We start from the raw sequence: 18,014 nt of genomic DNA, 5'->3' as shown, positions 1-18,014 counted from the left end.
TAAGAGTCATTTAACTAGACTTTGAAGAAGAAATCAGAAATTGCAATTAAGTTCGAAGAAAACAGAAATATAATTTTCCATTTAAATGAATGTGTTAAAAAATCAAAAAAATAAATTAAAGATAGTGTAAATACTCAAAAGCGATAATAATTTCCATCTCCGCCCGTGTCCCCCTATTGAAACCGGAAGCGGAAGACTTCTAGCAGTTCCGGTTTCAATACTGGATTTCCCTATCCCATAGTTTCATAAGGTAAAACGAAACCCAGTTAGGGATGCGCACGAGACGAGTCGAGACAGGATTTTGCTGACAAAATTCGAGTCGAGACACGCCTCTTCCAACAGAGAAATATACATTTTTCGAGTCGAGACATCACTTTTACAGCACATTTTCGAGACGAGACAGCCACAAATCTTGTCTCGTGCGTATCCCTAAACCCAGTTGTTATGTTTGTAATTTATTCTTGAATTGTATCATACTTTGTAATGTAGTTGTTTCATGTTAAATAGTTTCAATGTAAAGTGAGACTTTGTTGTATTTACATCCCATGAAATAGATAAATATATTGTATTTTATTAAATATTAACAAATATCCCCCGTGTGCTAAAGTTGGCAATATTTTGCACTCTTCTTTCTGAACCTTCTAAAGTTCGTCTGAATTTCGAAGTTTCGCACAAAATTTGTCTCGTAGGGGCATCTTAAGGAATCAGTCGGAAGCAGCCCCTTTTTCTACCATTCTAAGTCAAATATCTAAAAATACTGAGGCACATTCGGAGATACGAACAGTTTAATATTATATTCTTCCAGCTCTAGGCAAGGGCGCCCATGTTGTGGTTTCCAAGGGGGGCAAGTATAGCGACGTTTCAAAAATAGTTTCAAATTTTGCTGTAACTAATGTAAAAATTCTATTGGATTTTCGATATTCTGAAGTACAATTTCCTCTAGGGGGAGGTGAGCGCCCCACCTTGCCCCCCTGATGGGCGCCCTTGTCTCTAAAGATTGCGAGATAATTTATTATAATAATTGTAGTCCACAACCTTTTTTTCTTCTCTTCTAGAACAAATGTCAAAAAACGTTTAAAAATTATTTTAAATGAAAATTCTAACTACCAAGTTTAATATTTTTTTGACATTAAGGAATTTCGAGATATAGCCCTGTTACTATAATATTTGTAATTCAGCTCCTTTTTTTCTGTCTACTCAATTTTCTTCCCTTCCAGGCCAAAATCTTTCAGTTTAACGTCCCACGTTATGTCTGTGAGGTTAAAGGAGAGGGATGATTAAAGCAAGTGAATAATGATGGAAAGATTGGTGGAATGAGAATGTGGGATGAAACGTATCTCGAGAAAATGCATGAGCCCCATGTTGTCTACCACAAACCAGTGTCCGTACATTTTCTTTAGAAAATTACCCTCAACTCCCCCCAAAATTTTCCCTTCCCTTATCAACTTTTCCGTAGTTTGTTGAGTGTCCACTTCCTATGACACAAATTATGTAGTAAGATTAATTTTCCCATATTAAAGGAAGTGCTAACCACCAGTGGCGTAGCAGCTGCCCCCGCAACCCCCGCAGTGCGGGGGGGGGCAAGTCTTGCGATGAATAAAGATTTAAAGAAGTAGAACTTCAACCTTACTTCTGTCGGCTTTACAACTAGGGCCCCTTCTCTATACTTTGCGGGGAGGCCCGCAAAAGTGTACTACGCCACTGCTAACCACACTTATTTTATTCTCTTGCTTTTTGCTTTTATTGCTTTTACTTTTCCTTCACTTTTTTTTTAACAAAAAAAAATACACATAAAGCCACCCTGCCAACAATGGCTACAAATGATGCTACTTTGAACACACCAACACAAACTATTGCTATTGAATTGGTTTATTTCTGAAGAACAAAGAAAAAATTAAGCATTTTTATTGGTCAATCCGTCAGCGCGAGTATTTCCCTGGATTTTTACGTTTTATCAAAAAAAAATCACTACTAAATTTACCTACGAAATTTCCTTGGATTAGGGAACTTTCCTTCAAACTACAAACATTGCCACAAATTTACTTGGCCGGGAATCGAACCAAGGACTCTTCACACAAGACATAAAGCGCGCTACCACTGAGCCACTATGTCTTCCTCCTTCTAGGTCAAATACAAAGGAGAACGCTGAAATATTTCTTTTAATTATAAAAGAGTAGTACATACACCGAATTTCATATTTTAACCTTCAGGAATTCGGAGATATGGACAGTTTGAAGCGCGCTGAATGAAATGAAATGAAATGAAATAACTTGCCACTCTTATTTATTTCCTTCTTCTTCTTCTTTTTTTAACTTTCTTAATGGTACCATAGTCACAAATCTTATGCTCTGTCCAAATTTGAAGTTTCTAGCTTAAGGTTTGTGTAAAGGGACAAGTTTTGCCGATAGATGTCACTACAGTCTTCGTATCTCATGTATTTTTTTACCTTTCACGAAAACTCACGATTTCTCTTACAAATTTCAATGTAGAGACTTCAAATTTTGAGAGAAGGAACTTCATGATCTATCGAAGGCAACAATCCGTGTCGATTTTTTATTTAGAATTTTCTTCATTGATGAAATGGCTTGATTGTTGAAATGGATATCCAAACCTTTAACTTCCAACAATGAAGAAAATTCTAAATAAAAAATCGGCACGGATTGTTGTCTTCGATAGGTTATGAAGTTCCTTCTCTTAATAAAATTGAAATCTCTACGTTGAAATTTGTAAGAAAAATCGTGAATTTTCGTGGAAGGTAAAAAATACATAAGAGAGATACGAAAACTGTAGTGACATCTATCGGCAAAGCTTGTCCTTTTATACCAACCTGAAGCACTTTGACCTGGGCATTGATCAGTGAGTTAGGCATGGCTTCTTTTATATAGAGATTTAATCATTGACAAAAGGTCGAGTTTCTTTCACAATTGAAGTACAGCTCACAGATAACGAGAAGAACCCTAGCAGAAGTAGTGTGACGTAGGTATGAGCTCGCCCACTTTTCGCACGGGAGTTTGAAAATACACCACGGAATAGCACACATATAACTTTACCCGGAGTGGCAGACGACATCTAAGTATAGACCACACCTCAAAAACCGAAAATAGACTTGACCGTGTCGTTGACCTTTCCCCGCTACCCCTATTTTAGGGTTCTTCTCGTCATCTGTGAGCTGTACATATAATACACAAATGGACCAGATGGTAACCCCTTGCTTATGCCACTGCATGGTACTTTCTAAATTGCAAATTTGAGCAGAAACTCTGAAAGTGTATTTTGGAATCACAACATTGAGTGCCTTACCAGTGGTGTTTTCTTGACACTTGTTCCCCGGAGGCAGTAAGTAATTAAAACAACTGATGTGAAAATAAAGAATCCCACGAAAATCCCCGAAGCCACAATTTCTGCGTCCACATCTTTCTCTTCGTTAAGATTCCACGTGCCTCCAACCCCAAGGAATCGGCCGTCTTTACCAGTTCGGTATAGGATTAGGATTATCAGGTTCAAAATCTGTGAAAGCAAATACAATGAATTATTAAATGCGGACAAAAGCAGGATAGGTTTATACCAAGGATCTTATAAAATAGAGGATCTGCCCTTACAACAAAATCTTGAAGCCATACGTCACAGTTTCGCCTCCCCTACTCTGCCCACTCCGTCCAATAGGATCGCAATGTTTTGAGCCAGCAATCATGGCGGAAACGAAAATAGCCAATCAGACAATTGCAGAAACGAGAGTAGCGAATCAGACTCTCGGTTGTTTTTTGGCTTCATTGATTTAATAGGATGAAGATAGATATGGGCAGATCCTCTATTTATAACATCCTTGGTTTATACAATTATTTAAGTATTGAATAAAGCTTATAACTAATTAATTATAATGAAGCATAATTTCATAGTAAAGAGTACTGCAGAGATACACTACATTTAAAATTAGCTTGGAAATTTCAATTTAATATTTACTGTAGTCTTCTTTTTCAATTAGCTGTAAATAACACCATTGTTTTATGCAAAAGTTATATCGACATTTTTAGTTTGTTATCCATTAGAGTGCCTATATAGTGGTGTGATTACTTGTTTGGTTTCAAAGATGTTCATAATTGTGACAAAAATTAGAAAAAAACTCGGTTCAGAAAGGTTTATTTAAAATTTCTTAGAACTCGAAAATTTTATTTTTTTATATTTGCAATTAAAATATTAGAAATCTTTGAGCATAAGTGTAAATATTTTACGAAAATTATTTATCACAGTGCACATTTGTGTGTAAAAATTTATAACAAATGACATTCTCAATTACTTAGAGTCAGTGTTGGGTAAGTTACTTGTAAAAATGTAACGCGTTACAAGTTACTTTACTTTCTCTTAAAATGTAACGCGTTAGTAACGCGTTACTACCCGCAAAAAGTAACTGTTACTTTACTTCGAAAGTAACGCGTTACTTTTAGGTCCGAAACTATAAAATTGAGAAAAAAATATGACTTCAATTTTCCCTACTACTATTACTACCGCTATTATTATTATTATTATTATTATTATTATTATTATTATTATTATTATTATTATTATTATTATTATTATTATTATTATTATTATTATTATTATTATTATTATTACACTGTATATAAAAAGAAAGATAGTCGATTTGTATTTCAATACTAAGCAACTAGTTGATTGCCAACCTCGGTAGTCGTGAAGTCTAGGAGTCAAGGACATTGTTCACGAGCTTCTGAATTTGGGTTGATGGTCTAGGTTGAGTATTCGGGCTTAAGCCAAACACTGTTAAAAGTTAGAGGGCACTGGCCAAATATCTTCAAAACTGCTCGGCCCGGGTTTAGAATTGTCAACGACTCGAGCAGCTCAGCTCACGCCTCATTTCCTATCGACCTGAACCGAGAAGTGAGCCGAGCCAACAGCTCATCCAACCGACTCGGTTAGAGCCCTAGGCTCAGTTGAGCCGAACCGAGCAAATGGCTCATCCCTACCAAGCCAGCTCGAGCCGATGGTTCACCCCAAGTGAGCCTGCTCGAGCCATCTTCTCAGTTGAGGCGAGCCGAGATGAGCTTGTTATAAAAAATCTCTTGTGGCCTCGCTATCGAGACGAGACGAGATGCCAGCCGTGTCCCCTCTCGTGAGCAACACTAAAAGTATTCCATATTACTGTTTAGCTTACATTTCTCATGGCTTTCGTTTTCCAGTGTAATCAGGCCATGGTTTGAAGACGACTTAAAATGAACGAGCCATTTATCAAACTCGACTGGACTCGAAACTCGACGCGAAAAACTGAATCGGTTCGGAACTCGACTCGAGGATATTACCCTTGATTGACTCGAAACTCGACTTGAATTCGAGTCGAGTCGAGTTTTAGCTTGGCTCGTGCTCATCCCTATGTTAGAAAAAATGATTGCTTATTATTATTCTGTTAAACTAATTACATAATAATAACAATGTTGTTATGTAAAATTAAAAATAAAGAATATAGAGAAACATTACACTACTCTATAATCAACGGGACTCTAGGATAAGCAAACTGATCTGAAAGAACTCCAATATTACATACCATCAGCAAACTATTTTCTAGTAAGAAAGTAGGCCTGCTCATCAGAACACAGTTTATTCATATTAACACCTTACTGTAAATCATTAATTATTGCACCCTAGTTGTGGATAAAAATTTTCCGCCGGGCACTTCAGACACTTTACTTTTAAATTCTATCCACCATCATCCTCAGCTCTTAAGAAAACAAAAACATTCTTTCAAATGTTCGAACGGTAAAATATTTTCGTTCTCCATCTATAAAAATAACAACAATCAAAGTAAAATAGACTACCGGTATCATTGTACTCCTAGTTCACTCACTGAATATATTGATTTGGAGCTGTCAAAATCTACGACAAAATCTTCCAGGTGCTTGCAATCAGTACACATGATTTCCCTAAAGCTGTCCTCATCTTCAAAAAATAGCAAGTGGCACTACGAACTTATCTGTTTCTCTGTGTGTCTGTGACTGTTGGTTACTGACATACGTAGTTCATGCTCGATTGTTTCATTCTGAGAAATTCACTTACAGGAAAGAAACATTTGTTTCCGAAAAAAAAAATATACATATATTGTAGTTACTCATCCGAAATGTAACGCAAACTAGATACGTTGCTTAAAAATTTGTAACGCGTTACCGTTACAGTTACTTTGGAAAAAAATGTAACGCGTTACTAGGAAACGTTACTTAAAAAGTAACGCGTTACTTGCGTTACGTTACTTCCCAACACTGCTTAGAGTATGCAAGGTTTAATTTGACTAGGCTTTGTGCCGTCTGCTACGCGCTGTTGTAATATTATTGTTACAAACCTCACTTACTCCTGGTCATTTTATAAACGTGTTTGGCAACTAGAATTGAAACTTCTACCAAATAACCGTTTCCAAATCTCATTAGCTCGGCTCACTGTCAAGCGATTCAACCTACACTGCAGAAGAAGTCGATTGGATTACGGTGTAAAAATCGTGTATCTTTCAATGCTGCCAATTTACTAGAACAGAAATGGCGGGCATTTCAAACCATGAGTTCTTTATGGGGCACCCTTTACATGTGGATTCTTATTTCGGAAACGGGTATGGCGTTTTTGTTACTATTACTGTATGTACGAGGATAGCGATTTACCTTAGTTTCGATTTACTCGTTTAGGTGTGACTTCGAATGTTTACATAAAATGAAATGTATTTCATAAAATTGCTTAAATGCACTAACTTAAATGCTTAAATACAATAAATAAGGGGCATTCATTTTTTTAAATAAATATACCATAGACCCACCCACGGGTTTACAAACTCCTCAGTTTACAAGCAAATCCATTAACGAACAAGTTTTGTAAACATTTTTTTTTTAAAGTTCCAAACAATATTTGGGAATACGAATGTATGCATACACATATGTACCCACAATTCCACCTCTGCAATTTTTTTTTTTCATGTTTGCTACAAGCGTTATCTGTGAGAGGGCTGTGATCAGAAATTTTATTTTTTGTTCTTTCTTGCATGTTCACTTCTTGTGGTTTTTTAAGGCCTCATACTGTTTCATTCAATTTAATGTTACTTTTTTTTTTTTAAGGACAATGCTATTCTCATTCTATACTTTACATCACAAAAAACACTTAAAATTATACATACACAGAGTTTCTGTGGCTAGATTGGACTAATTGTATTAACCAGGGGCGTCATTTAGGGGGGTAGGAGGGGGCAATTGTCCCCCCCCCCAAGGGTTTGAGGAATACATATACTTTAATCGATGTCTACTAATATAGCCTACTAGTACAAAACGTGAAAGTCTTATGTTGGTGGTGCTCTTGCTCCCCTCAAGCGAAGTCTGAAATGACGGCCCTGGTATTAACACTAATTTCAATAGGAAAAATAAATTTGTTTCCGGATATTTTTGTTCACGAACAGCGTTAGGTAACTCCATGACCCACTGTGTAGTTCGACATCCCACTAATTTTGTTTCGGGATGCAGGTTAAAATTTTATATATAAAAGAAGAAAAAAAAACGCAGTAACTGGTGTTACATTTTGCTGTGGGCGTTTTCATATTGTTCCTTCTAATCAAACGGATAAGTTCTAATCTGAATTCCTTTTGTGATTGTGTTATCTACATCAAATAAAATTTCAAATAATTCTTTCATTTTTCGTGTTTGTTTTATGATTGTTAGCGTATTGACCGGAATAACAAATGATAATCGAGGAATGTTCACGATTTCTTGCTTGAAATATCTCCAGAAAGTTGTTAATGCGCACCTGAGATAGGTACAGTCTCGGTAAAAAAAAAAAAAAAAACTACTGTTTTGAAAACCATTAGTTCATAACCCCCTTGTTCTTTTTTTAATTAGGACCTATTTTAATATACCATGCTTTTCTTTCTCTCTTCCTTCCTCAAGGAAGAGAGTACGGCGCTTAAGTATTTGACAAATACCATTTATGTTTACCTTAATAACAAATATTACGAATTTGAAGGGCATTTACGGACTTAAGCACCTCACATATGAGGGATGACGTCCTTCGGCGAGCACACTATCCGGGGCAGTGGGAAAGGAATGGGGAGGGAAGGAAGCGGTCTGTGGCCTGTATGTTATAGGTATCATCCCGGCATTTGCATGGTGTGATTGAGGAAAATCCAGGGTAAATCTGATTGAGGATAGCTGGTGAAAAAGCTGTGGTTTCTGTTCAATCGAGTATCCTCACCGAGAATCAAGAAAGGAACACAAGTGGTGCTCAGGGGCGGATCCAGGACCGACTTCTGAAGGGGGGGCGGTGGGTTGTGATACTGCTACTTTTAAGGGCTCCAAACTTTTTGATGGGTTTTATTTATATATATAAAATAAGAAAGTTTCCTCTTCTGGGGGGAGGCGATTGCCCCCCCTGCATCCGCCCCTGGTGGTGCTAAAATAAGGTGAAAATATTTTATTTATTTTGCTATTTTGACAAGTACTTTTCTTTTCTTTTTTTTTTTTGTAGTTAATTCAAAGCAACTTGTTATAAACTACGTACATTCATCTCTCTCTGTCTGTCTGTCTCTCTATCAGGTGTTGTTATTCCGTGTTTTTAGTGACAGTTATCTAGGATTGTCAGATAACGTTTTTTTTCGTAAGTTTTGCGTTTTTCGCAAGTTTTGCGTTTTTGCGTTTTATGTTATTATTATTACTAGCAGGTCTTGGGACTAATGAGAATTTTTTTCTTCTAAACTTTAGGTTTGTGCCTGGAAGTGTTTCTTCTACGTTTCCCGATCTTCATCAATCAGTTGTGTTCTTCTTCTTCCCATTCCTCGCTTTCCTTCTATCTTTCCTTCTATGGCGGTACGAAGGAGACAATTTCTTCGCAAGATGTGTCCAATCCAATTGGCCTTCCTGCGAAGGATGCTGGCTAGAAGTGAACTCTTCTTTCCTATCCATTTGAAAACATCTTCGTTTGTTGCATTCTCTGTCCATTTTATCTTCTCCATTTTCCTCCAACACCACATTACGAAACTTTCTAAATTATTTCTTCTCTAACTTCCATACTGTCCAAGTCTCTAAACCACATAGACCTAGTCCAATGCTTCACTTCTTCCTAAGTCCAATATTAAGCCTGCCAGTTAACCGAGATCTCTTCTTAATGAATGCTTCTCTGACAAAATTGTTGACACTGCAAAACTACATGGAATGAAAATCAACATCGAAAATCGTACGTCATAAGAATATCCCGTGGAAACGCGCCCTTGTGGGTCAGACTAGAACAATGAGAACTTGAAGAGGTCGATAATTTCAAGTATCTGGGAAGTATTTTGACGAGAGACCCTTACTACACCAAAGAGATTAGGTCAAGAATTGCCATAGTCCATCATCTCCTGTAGTCCTTCTCCGGTTCAAACTATAATAACCGTATCATGTGCATACTGATCTTGTTACTGGTCTGCCCTCCAATCTTAAAAACATCCAATTCCCATTAATGCTTCAGTCATTAATCATTTACCATAAATGTTGAGTAATTGAGGTGGCATAATACATTCTTGTCTGGCTTCTATTCCAGTTTCCTGATTTATCCTTCATTTAAGCGTAAGGGTTGGAATGGAAAGATAGAAGACTCATAAGAAACTTATACATGAACCAACAAGTAAGTGTTAGGATAGGGGAAGAACTGACGGAAGAGAGTGCAATTGGAAGGGGAGTTCGACAAGGATGCTGCCTCTCGCCAACACTATTTAATGTCTATCTAGAAGAAATAGTGAAAAAGAGCCTACATGATGATGATGGCATTTCGGTAGGAGGTAGAATGATTAGATGTATAAGATTTGCAGACGATATGGCGCTTGTTGCAGAATCTGAAAAGAAAATCAATAAAATGTTAGAAAAAATGAGAAAGGGCTATGAAGAATATGGGATGAAAATAAATGTTAGAAAGACAAAAGCCATGGTGATTGGAACGAAGGTGTCTGTGTCAAATATAAAAGTAGGAGGGGAGAAAATAGAACAAGTGAATAGTTTTCGATACCTGGGTAGTGTTCTTAGTAATGACATGAAATGCGAACGTGAAATAAAAGCAAGGATAGGAATGGCGAAAGAAGCCTTTAAAAGAAAGAAAAGTCTGTTTTGTGGGACCTTGAACAAAGAGTTGAGAAAAAGACTCATAAAATGCTTCGTGTGGAGTGTTGTACTATATGGGGCGGAAACGTGGACATTACGTAAAGGTGACGAAAATCGACTGGAAGCCTTCGAAATGTGGGTGTGGAGAAGAATGGAAAGAATTAGTTGGGTCGAGCGGAAAACGAATGCGAGAGTGTTAGAAATGGTGGGTGAGAAAAGAACACTTTTAGATATTATTAGGAAGAGGAAGAGAAACTGGTTGGGACATTGCCTAAGAAGAGATTGTATTATGAGGGACGTCCTAGAGGGTATGGTAATGGGAAAGAGAGGGAGGGGGCGAAAGAGACTACAATTAATGGATGATATTAAAACAGAAAGATCATACGCGAAGACGAAAAGGTTAGCGGAGGACCGTGGAGCATGGAAGCTTCTCAGCTGCGGCAAGTGACCTGCCAATAAAGGCAGAATACCTATGATGATGATGATGATAAGCGTAACTTCACTCGTTGGCCTATGTACAGGTTGCGAATGAGTCTTCGGTTTCTCTAGTTGACACCGATTTTATGTTATACATATTCATTTTCCCAGTAAAATGATTTCTTCCGATTTTAAAATAAATAAAATTAAAGATATGATAAGTTCTGGACATTTTATAGAACGTTTTTATAAGGTAGCACTTAGTATACTGAGATTGTTTTCATTCTTGTTTAGTTTATTATCGAAGCCAATCAAACCATAATTTAATTAAATACCTGTTTTTACAGAGTGAAGAAATTGACAACACAAACTGTTGCACTATAATTACGAAGAGAAATTTTAGAATTATTTTGTTTTTCACTTTCGCAAATATTTTGAAAAATATGGGAAAGTCAGGACGTGACTGATAGGCATCCAAACATTAAAAAAAAAAAAAAAAAAAAGAAAAGAAAAGAAAAGAAATTCTTTGCCACAGAGTCGTCCTTGTCTTATCCAATTGCCAGTTATTTCCATAATAACTTACTTCGTAGGAATACTTTGCTTTAGAAATGGTTGAAATTAAATGCATACTTATTTCGAATAAAAGACAAATTCTGATAACTAATAAATAATAGCGTTACAGTTTCGGCAAATTAACTTTGCCTTCATCGGACACATTATCTTCTAATGAAGGCAAATATACTTTGCCGAAACTGTAACGCTGTTATTTATTAGTATAATATATGCTTTGGTCAGAATTTGTCTTGGGCCGCGGTGGCTCAGTGGTAGAGCGTTCACCTCTGGTGCTTGGGGTCCCGGGTTCGATCCCAGCCCCCGCCAAGTGAACTTTGTGGTGGACAAACACCGTGTGCGTGGATTATCTCGGGGTTCTCCCGTTTCCTCCCACTTTCTTCATTCCACCATTTCATTCATCACTCATCATCACCGTCTCCTTTAGCCTAACCGGCATAATCGTGGGACGTAAAACTCAAAGATTTTCAGAATTTGTCTTTTAATTTATACAAGAAGTTCCAAAGCTAAAATGAGTGGTATACTTATTTCATTGTATCATGAGAATATCGTGTATCTGTTTTTAGAAATAAATAAATATATGATGGGTAGGTGGGCAGGTCATGTGGCGAAAATGGAAGAAAGTAGGAACGCTTTCAAAATTTTAACTGAAAATCCAATTGAAAAACGACCATTGAGAAGACTTAGGCACAGATGGGAGAACAATATTAAAATGGATATCGCAGAATAGGAATACAAAGTAAAAAATTGATTCAGTTGGCTAAGAACAGAAGTCAGTGGAGAGCTTTTATGAACGCGGCATTGAATGTCCGGATTCCATAGGCCATAGAGTTAAAGTCCGCGTCACCCGAATTGGCGTGTGGTATCAGACAATAAACTCGCAGTGCACTGTTACTAAACCTTCAGGGAGGAATCTAATCATTCATAATTGATTTTGTTCGTATTTGTGGACAATTATAAATGATTAAATTCCTCCCTGAAGATTTAGTAATAGCGCAGTGGGAGCTTATTGGCTGACGTCACACGCCAATTCGGGTGACACAGACTATAGTTAGTCATTTAGTTACTTAGTTATAAATATACGATAAATAAAACTAGTTAACTTTTCAGTATTCCTTAGTTTTTATATCCTTTTCAAATTACACTCTTAATATGTATGCTCTTAAGTATTATGCTAATGGGCAATATAACTGCATGATTTTTACAGAATCCATTGAGAAGGGGTCATGGTAGCTTAGTGGTATTGTGCGAGGAGTTCCCCGTCCATGCGAGGTTGTGTTGGACAATATCGCGTCCGTGAGTCTTCTTCGGATTCTCCCGTTTCCTTCCACTTTCTCACCCATCAATTATCTTATAATTCATTTTCATTAATTCACTCGTTTCCTTTAGCGTAAAAGACATTAGCGTTGGGACTTTTGATTTCATTTACAGAATCAAATGAGAAAATTCAATTGAAGAAATAGATTGAGTAATGCGGTAACATCAATTGTTTTTCACGTCTTGAATAACTTGAACTCTTTGTTCTGAATAACGTATGTAGAGCTAAGTTGAATAATTCTGTATGTAAGACATATACAGTAGGCTATATTAGTTATGTGATTATACAATGGCAAATTTTTCCTGCAATATTTGTACCTAATATAAGACTTTAAAGAATGCCTTCAAAGTAAAACATCACTGGAGACCCCAAAGCCAGGGGATGATTTTGCAATGCGAAAGGTAGGGACGCAAAGCCAATTTCACCGTCATTGCCAATGTGAGTTCACTGATGTAGAACTCTAGAGCCGCCACTGCCGACTCCTTTCCTTAATTTCTTTTGCTACATTTTCTCTGTCCCTTCTTCTAGTGAGTTGGTTTTTTTCTGCGTACCTACAACTATCTGTATTATTAATGGAGTTATTTATCTTAGAAATGTCATCAAGAAAATGACATAAAATGCTGCTTGTATACTATAAAAACAGCATTGCAGCTTTATATTTTAATGGAATTATTAATTCATATGTTCGTAGGCGCTGACTATATGGGTGCTCCGGAACTCAAGCCCCCATTGAGATTTTTAACAGGTGTTCAGCACCCATTGGATTTTTCTCTCTTCTGGCCCCGCGTAGCGTAGTTGCTAACATACACGCCTTCAGTCTGTCCAGGGTTCGATTCCCGGTGGGGGCAATCGGTCGAAAAACTCTTAAAAGCTTCTTCAGGCCAGCCATGCTGAATGAGATTTTTCCTGTTTTGTCCTCATTTACACCACGCAAATGCCGGGGTGGTACTTATAGGTTCTAGTCCGCTTCCTTCCTTCCTTTTCCCCGGATAGTGTGCTCGCCGAGGGACGTCATCCCTCAAACGTGACGGGCTAACATGGCCATAAATGCTGAAAACCCAGAAATTTAAATCCTAAATTTTGCTCTCTTCTTTTTCCCAATAGTGCTAAACACATTTGCAATTAAAAAAAAAAAATCTATGTTAGAGTTTTGTTCAGTACAAATTGTAGATGATCGTGGTAAAAAAAATGAATAAGTAAATTAAATTAACATAAAAATCCTTACACCTTTCATTTCATTATAGTAACCTGTGCTTCCTTTATGGTTGTTCATGCCTATCCTCCCCCCTCCTTCCTAGTTTGAAAACCACTGCTCTGTTCGATCTAAAAATAAGAATACGAGACTCGAAATGTGACTTGAAAAATGAAATGAAATTTTTAAGTTTTACGTCCCACGATTATGCGGCTAGGCTAAAGAACACGGTGATGATGAGAAATGAATGAAATGGTGGAATGAAGAAAGTGGGAGGAAAAGAGAGAACCCTGAGAAAACTCATGCACACGGTGTTCATCCACCACAAAGCTCACTTGGCGCGAGCTGGGATCGAACCAAGGACCTCATGCATCAGAGATGAACGCTGTACCACTGAGCTACCAGGGAGCGAAATGTGATTTATCTTAGATGTGCCGAAGCGTAGGCACGCATTGATTTAAAAGTCTGCGCCCAGGCATGCGTTTTATATTGTTCATTAATAAAAAAGAAAAAAAACTTTATTGTCGTTTGCGTATGTTATGCCAATCATAGATATCCACGAAATAGCGTATACCCTGTCAAAATTTTAAGACTACAGCACTCCCTTTACACATGCGAATTAATAGAATAAAGAATCATTTGACCACTGTATAACACTAGCCTGCGATGATTTTATTGCGTAAGTACAATATATTTTTCTGATGTGATGATTGCCACCTAACACAGTGGTGCCCACCCCCCTCATGTCCATGACGCACCCCCCCTCAATTGTCTATCCGTAGGTGTTCTTCCATGAAAAAAAAATCTTTTCGATTAATTTTTACACTCCCTCAAACATATTTATATAGATTTTCAACCCCCCCAATATTTCAATGACGCAGTTTGCGTCATAGCCCCCCTTGTGGGCACCCCTGCCTAACACTAAAAATAAGGTTATTTTTGTCTCATCACATCACATTTTGTGAGAAAATCGAGATAATCGTTTTACCTCTTCATTCATATGCGTCTCAAACCAGGAGAACTAAACATCCTGATTGGCTGAATTGCTATTACTCTCATGGCGTGAAATGTTGTAACGGTAGCTAAACAACAGCTTATCGCGTTCGCCTAGTGGCATTGTTTTGTTTCCTATATTGCTTTTCCTGCGAATGATTTATACAGTTTCGTTGTAAACTACCAAATTGTGCTCAGTGCTTTGAAGCCTCTAATATCGTGGTGTGTGCTTAGTATTTAGTGTCGAAAGTGAATTGCTTGTTCGTAGAGTTTTCGGAATGCACCGTCGAGATTGAAAGAGTAATCCAGATATATTCTCTTATATATGTGGGACATTTGTGCCCATGAAACAACGGCGCAATATAACTTCCTTTGTGCGAAAGTCTTATCTTGCGAATTTTGGTATAACATTGGGAGATCAGGACAAGAGGTTTGTCGAACATGCATTGAATAACTACGGCAATGGATGAAAGGTGAAAGACGAGCGTTGCCGTTCGGAATCCCCACTGTGTGGCATGAGCCTACTGACCACAGCACCAATTGCTACTTTTGTTCTGTGAATATGAAAGGTTTCAACAGTAGAATCAGGGCTAAAATTGCTTACCCAACTACAATTCCATCCGTCAATTTACCAGTATCCCATGGTCCTGACATACCTGTCCCACAGCCACCAGATCAATTAAACGAAGCCTCTTCCGAATCTCCTAGTGACAACAATGACGATTCAGACTTTGACCCACAAGAATCAACAGAGCCTATACTTTTCGAGCAGAGTAGTTTAAATGATTTAGTTCGTGACCTTGGTCTCACAAAGGAATCTGCCGAACTACTGCGATCACGACTAAAGGAGGTAAACCTGTTGATACCTGAGACGACGTACTATTGGTACAGGCATCGTCAACAAGAATTTACTGCTTTCTTTTCTGCAGAACAACATTCCGGAGTTAATACTACAATTAGGATCGCCTGACTATGATCGATCCCAATGGAGACTTTTCATCGATGCTTTCAAGCGGAGTTTAAAGTGTGTACTCCCACACAACGGAAACAAGCTAGCATCCAGTTGCTTATTCTGTTGTCATGAGGGCAAGCTACGACAAACTTGATTTGATGTTGAACAAGATAAACTACCACGAACATTAATGCCAAAAATGTGAGGATTTTAAGGTCATCGGTCTTCTGTTGGGTCAACAGTCAAGCTATACCAAATCCCCATGCTTTCTGTATGAGTGGGACAGTCAGGCAAGGCTAGTCTACTGGACTCAAAAGGAATGGCCAGATAGGCAGTGGAATATTGGTTCGAAAAACTTAAAACGTGCAGGTCTTGTTAATGCACATGATATACTGTTACCTTCCCTTCAGATTAAGCTTGGCTAAGTGAAGCAATTTGTAAAACCTCTAAATACTGAAGGTGAGTGCTTCAAATATCTGTGTCAAAAATTTCCTGGCATCAGTAAATCAAAAATTAAAGAGGGTATCTTCGATGGGCCAGATATTAGGAAACCTTTCAGTGACGCAAATTTTGGAAATGTCGTGGACCAGAACGGGCGATTAGCATGGCAAGCTTTCCGAGATGCAGGGAAAACTTTCTTGGCAGCAGAAAGGATCCAAACTATAAAGACATGGTGGAAAGAATGCTACTGTGTTTTAAAGAAGTTGGTTGTAACATGAGTTTGAAAGTGCATATGCTGTTTTCCCATTTGGACTATTTTCCAGACAATCTTGGAGTCGTGAGTGAGGAACAAGGAGAGAAATTTCACCAGGACCTCAAGGAACTCGAACGTCGTTATCAAGGAAAGTGGAATTGCAACAAGCTTGCAGACTACAGCTGGTTGTTGCAGAGAGAAGATTCTGCCACTAGTCACAAGCGGGCAGCGACAAGACGCAGTTTCTCATTAAAGAGGCGTAAAACCCACTAGTGTAGATTTTTTGTGTGGCATGTCATGACCTGCGGGTGCGTTATTTCCTCCTTTAAAATGGCGCAGATGAGGACACAAATTCAAAAACACTATGTAGTTTACGTTTGCTTGGTTTAAGAGTCTTACTGTTTTAAAGTGAATGCTTATCCATGAACATTCCTCTTTTTCCCGTTTTCGTGCCTTGTTTGTTTCTAATGTCGTGATTACGAGTTAACTTACTGTCGCATACAGCACTAGAAATACAAATATAAGATATTAATATTATTTATATTAGTAAGTATACTAATATTCCTAGCAGTGTTGTGAATAGCAATAAACCATTAGATACATTGATATTGGCAATGCTAATATGCAATTTCCAAGAAAACCTGATGTGCAATGACGAAACCGATTTTTGTTCTGAATTCTGTACACCCGAAATATGAAAGGTGGCATACTATACTTCATGCCATGATCCAAAAGTTAAAATCGCAGGCTAGTGTAACATTAATTATAATTAATGTTACATACGACGAAAAGAATGTACAGTGAAACCTCTACTAACGGACACCTCTATAAAGCGGACACCTCCCTTAACGGACATATTTTGTAATCCCCAAGCACTGGAATAGGAAAAAGCATATTGGCAAACCTCTCTAAAGCGGACACTCTCTAGTACGGACACGGACAGTCTTTTCTGTCTTTTAAAGGTATTATTTACCTCCATATTACGGACACTTTCTCTAGAAATAAGTTGAAAAGTGTAATAAAAATACATTTTTAGAAATTCATACATGTGTCACCAAGGAAGCATTGTGACAACATTTTGTCCCTGCAACTGTCTGCTCAGAAACCCAGACGAAGCATCTCTGTTTAACAACACTCTTATGTCCTTTGCTTGCATTCCACTCCCACCCAAATTATTTTAGACACAAAAGTGATTGACAGTTGTCCGCCGTTATGGATGACACATTATGCTACTGCCCCGTTGGAGTCTCTAACCAACTAGAAGATAAGTTCAGTATTTTTTGCCCTCAGGTATGTATATTGTCTCAAAAAGGACACTTCAGAACTGCAATTACCCCACAAATTAAAGCGCCATACTGAAAACGAAGGAAGTACCGATAAGTGTAAAGTGCAGAGAACTATAACATATTATTTCCATGTTGTGCCTCGAATATAGAGTATTGGATGACAGAGGATAATGCAGGTAATATTCGTAAATACGTGATTCATGCAAAAATATTTTTTTTCTAATTGTATATTACCTTGCTCACTTTGCATAACAAAATACTGAAACCTCTTTAAGGCGGACACCTCTCTATTGCGGACAATTTTTGATTTCCCACGGCTGTCCGCTTTAGAGAGGTTTCACTGTATTATGCTGATGAGTTTTTTTCGTGCGTCATTGCTATGTCCATTCTTATGTAGCGCCGATCATTTTGAATTGCACTTTGAATGAAATGTCTTGTATACAAAGAGATCACCAAAAGTATTCTGTTACTTATGGTGGATCACTTAGCTCA

At 37.7% G+C, this 18,014-nt stretch overlaps 2 protein-coding genes across 3 annotated transcripts in view; one reads left to right on the top strand and one right to left on the bottom strand.

The window, feature by feature from the left end:
• The window catches only part of Adsl (adenylosuccinate lyase), a 647,432-nt gene that overhangs the window by 551,671 nt on the left and 77,747 nt on the right, over positions 1-18,014 (top strand). The window lies entirely within an intron of this gene.
• The window catches only part of Ssk (smooth septate junction protein snakeskin), a 28,201-nt gene that overhangs the window by 7,464 nt on the left and 2,723 nt on the right, over positions 1-18,014 (bottom strand). Inside the window, exon 2 of the mRNA XM_081732031.1 lies at positions 3,301-3,507. Within this exon, the coding sequence (XP_081588157.1) occupies positions 3,301-3,507 (207 nt within the window). The remainder of the gene's footprint in view (positions 1-3,300; positions 3,508-18,014) is intronic.

The sequence above is a fragment of the Thermobia domestica genome, chromosome 11 (genome assembly GCF_964235325.1).
Source record: "Thermobia domestica chromosome 11, izTheDome1.hap1.1, whole genome shotgun sequence".
NCBI classification, from domain to species: Eukaryota; Metazoa; Arthropoda; class Insecta; order Zygentoma; family Lepismatidae; genus Thermobia; species Thermobia domestica.
Note: the sequence above shows the minus strand (reverse complement) of the source record. Positions and strands in the feature narration are given on the sequence as shown.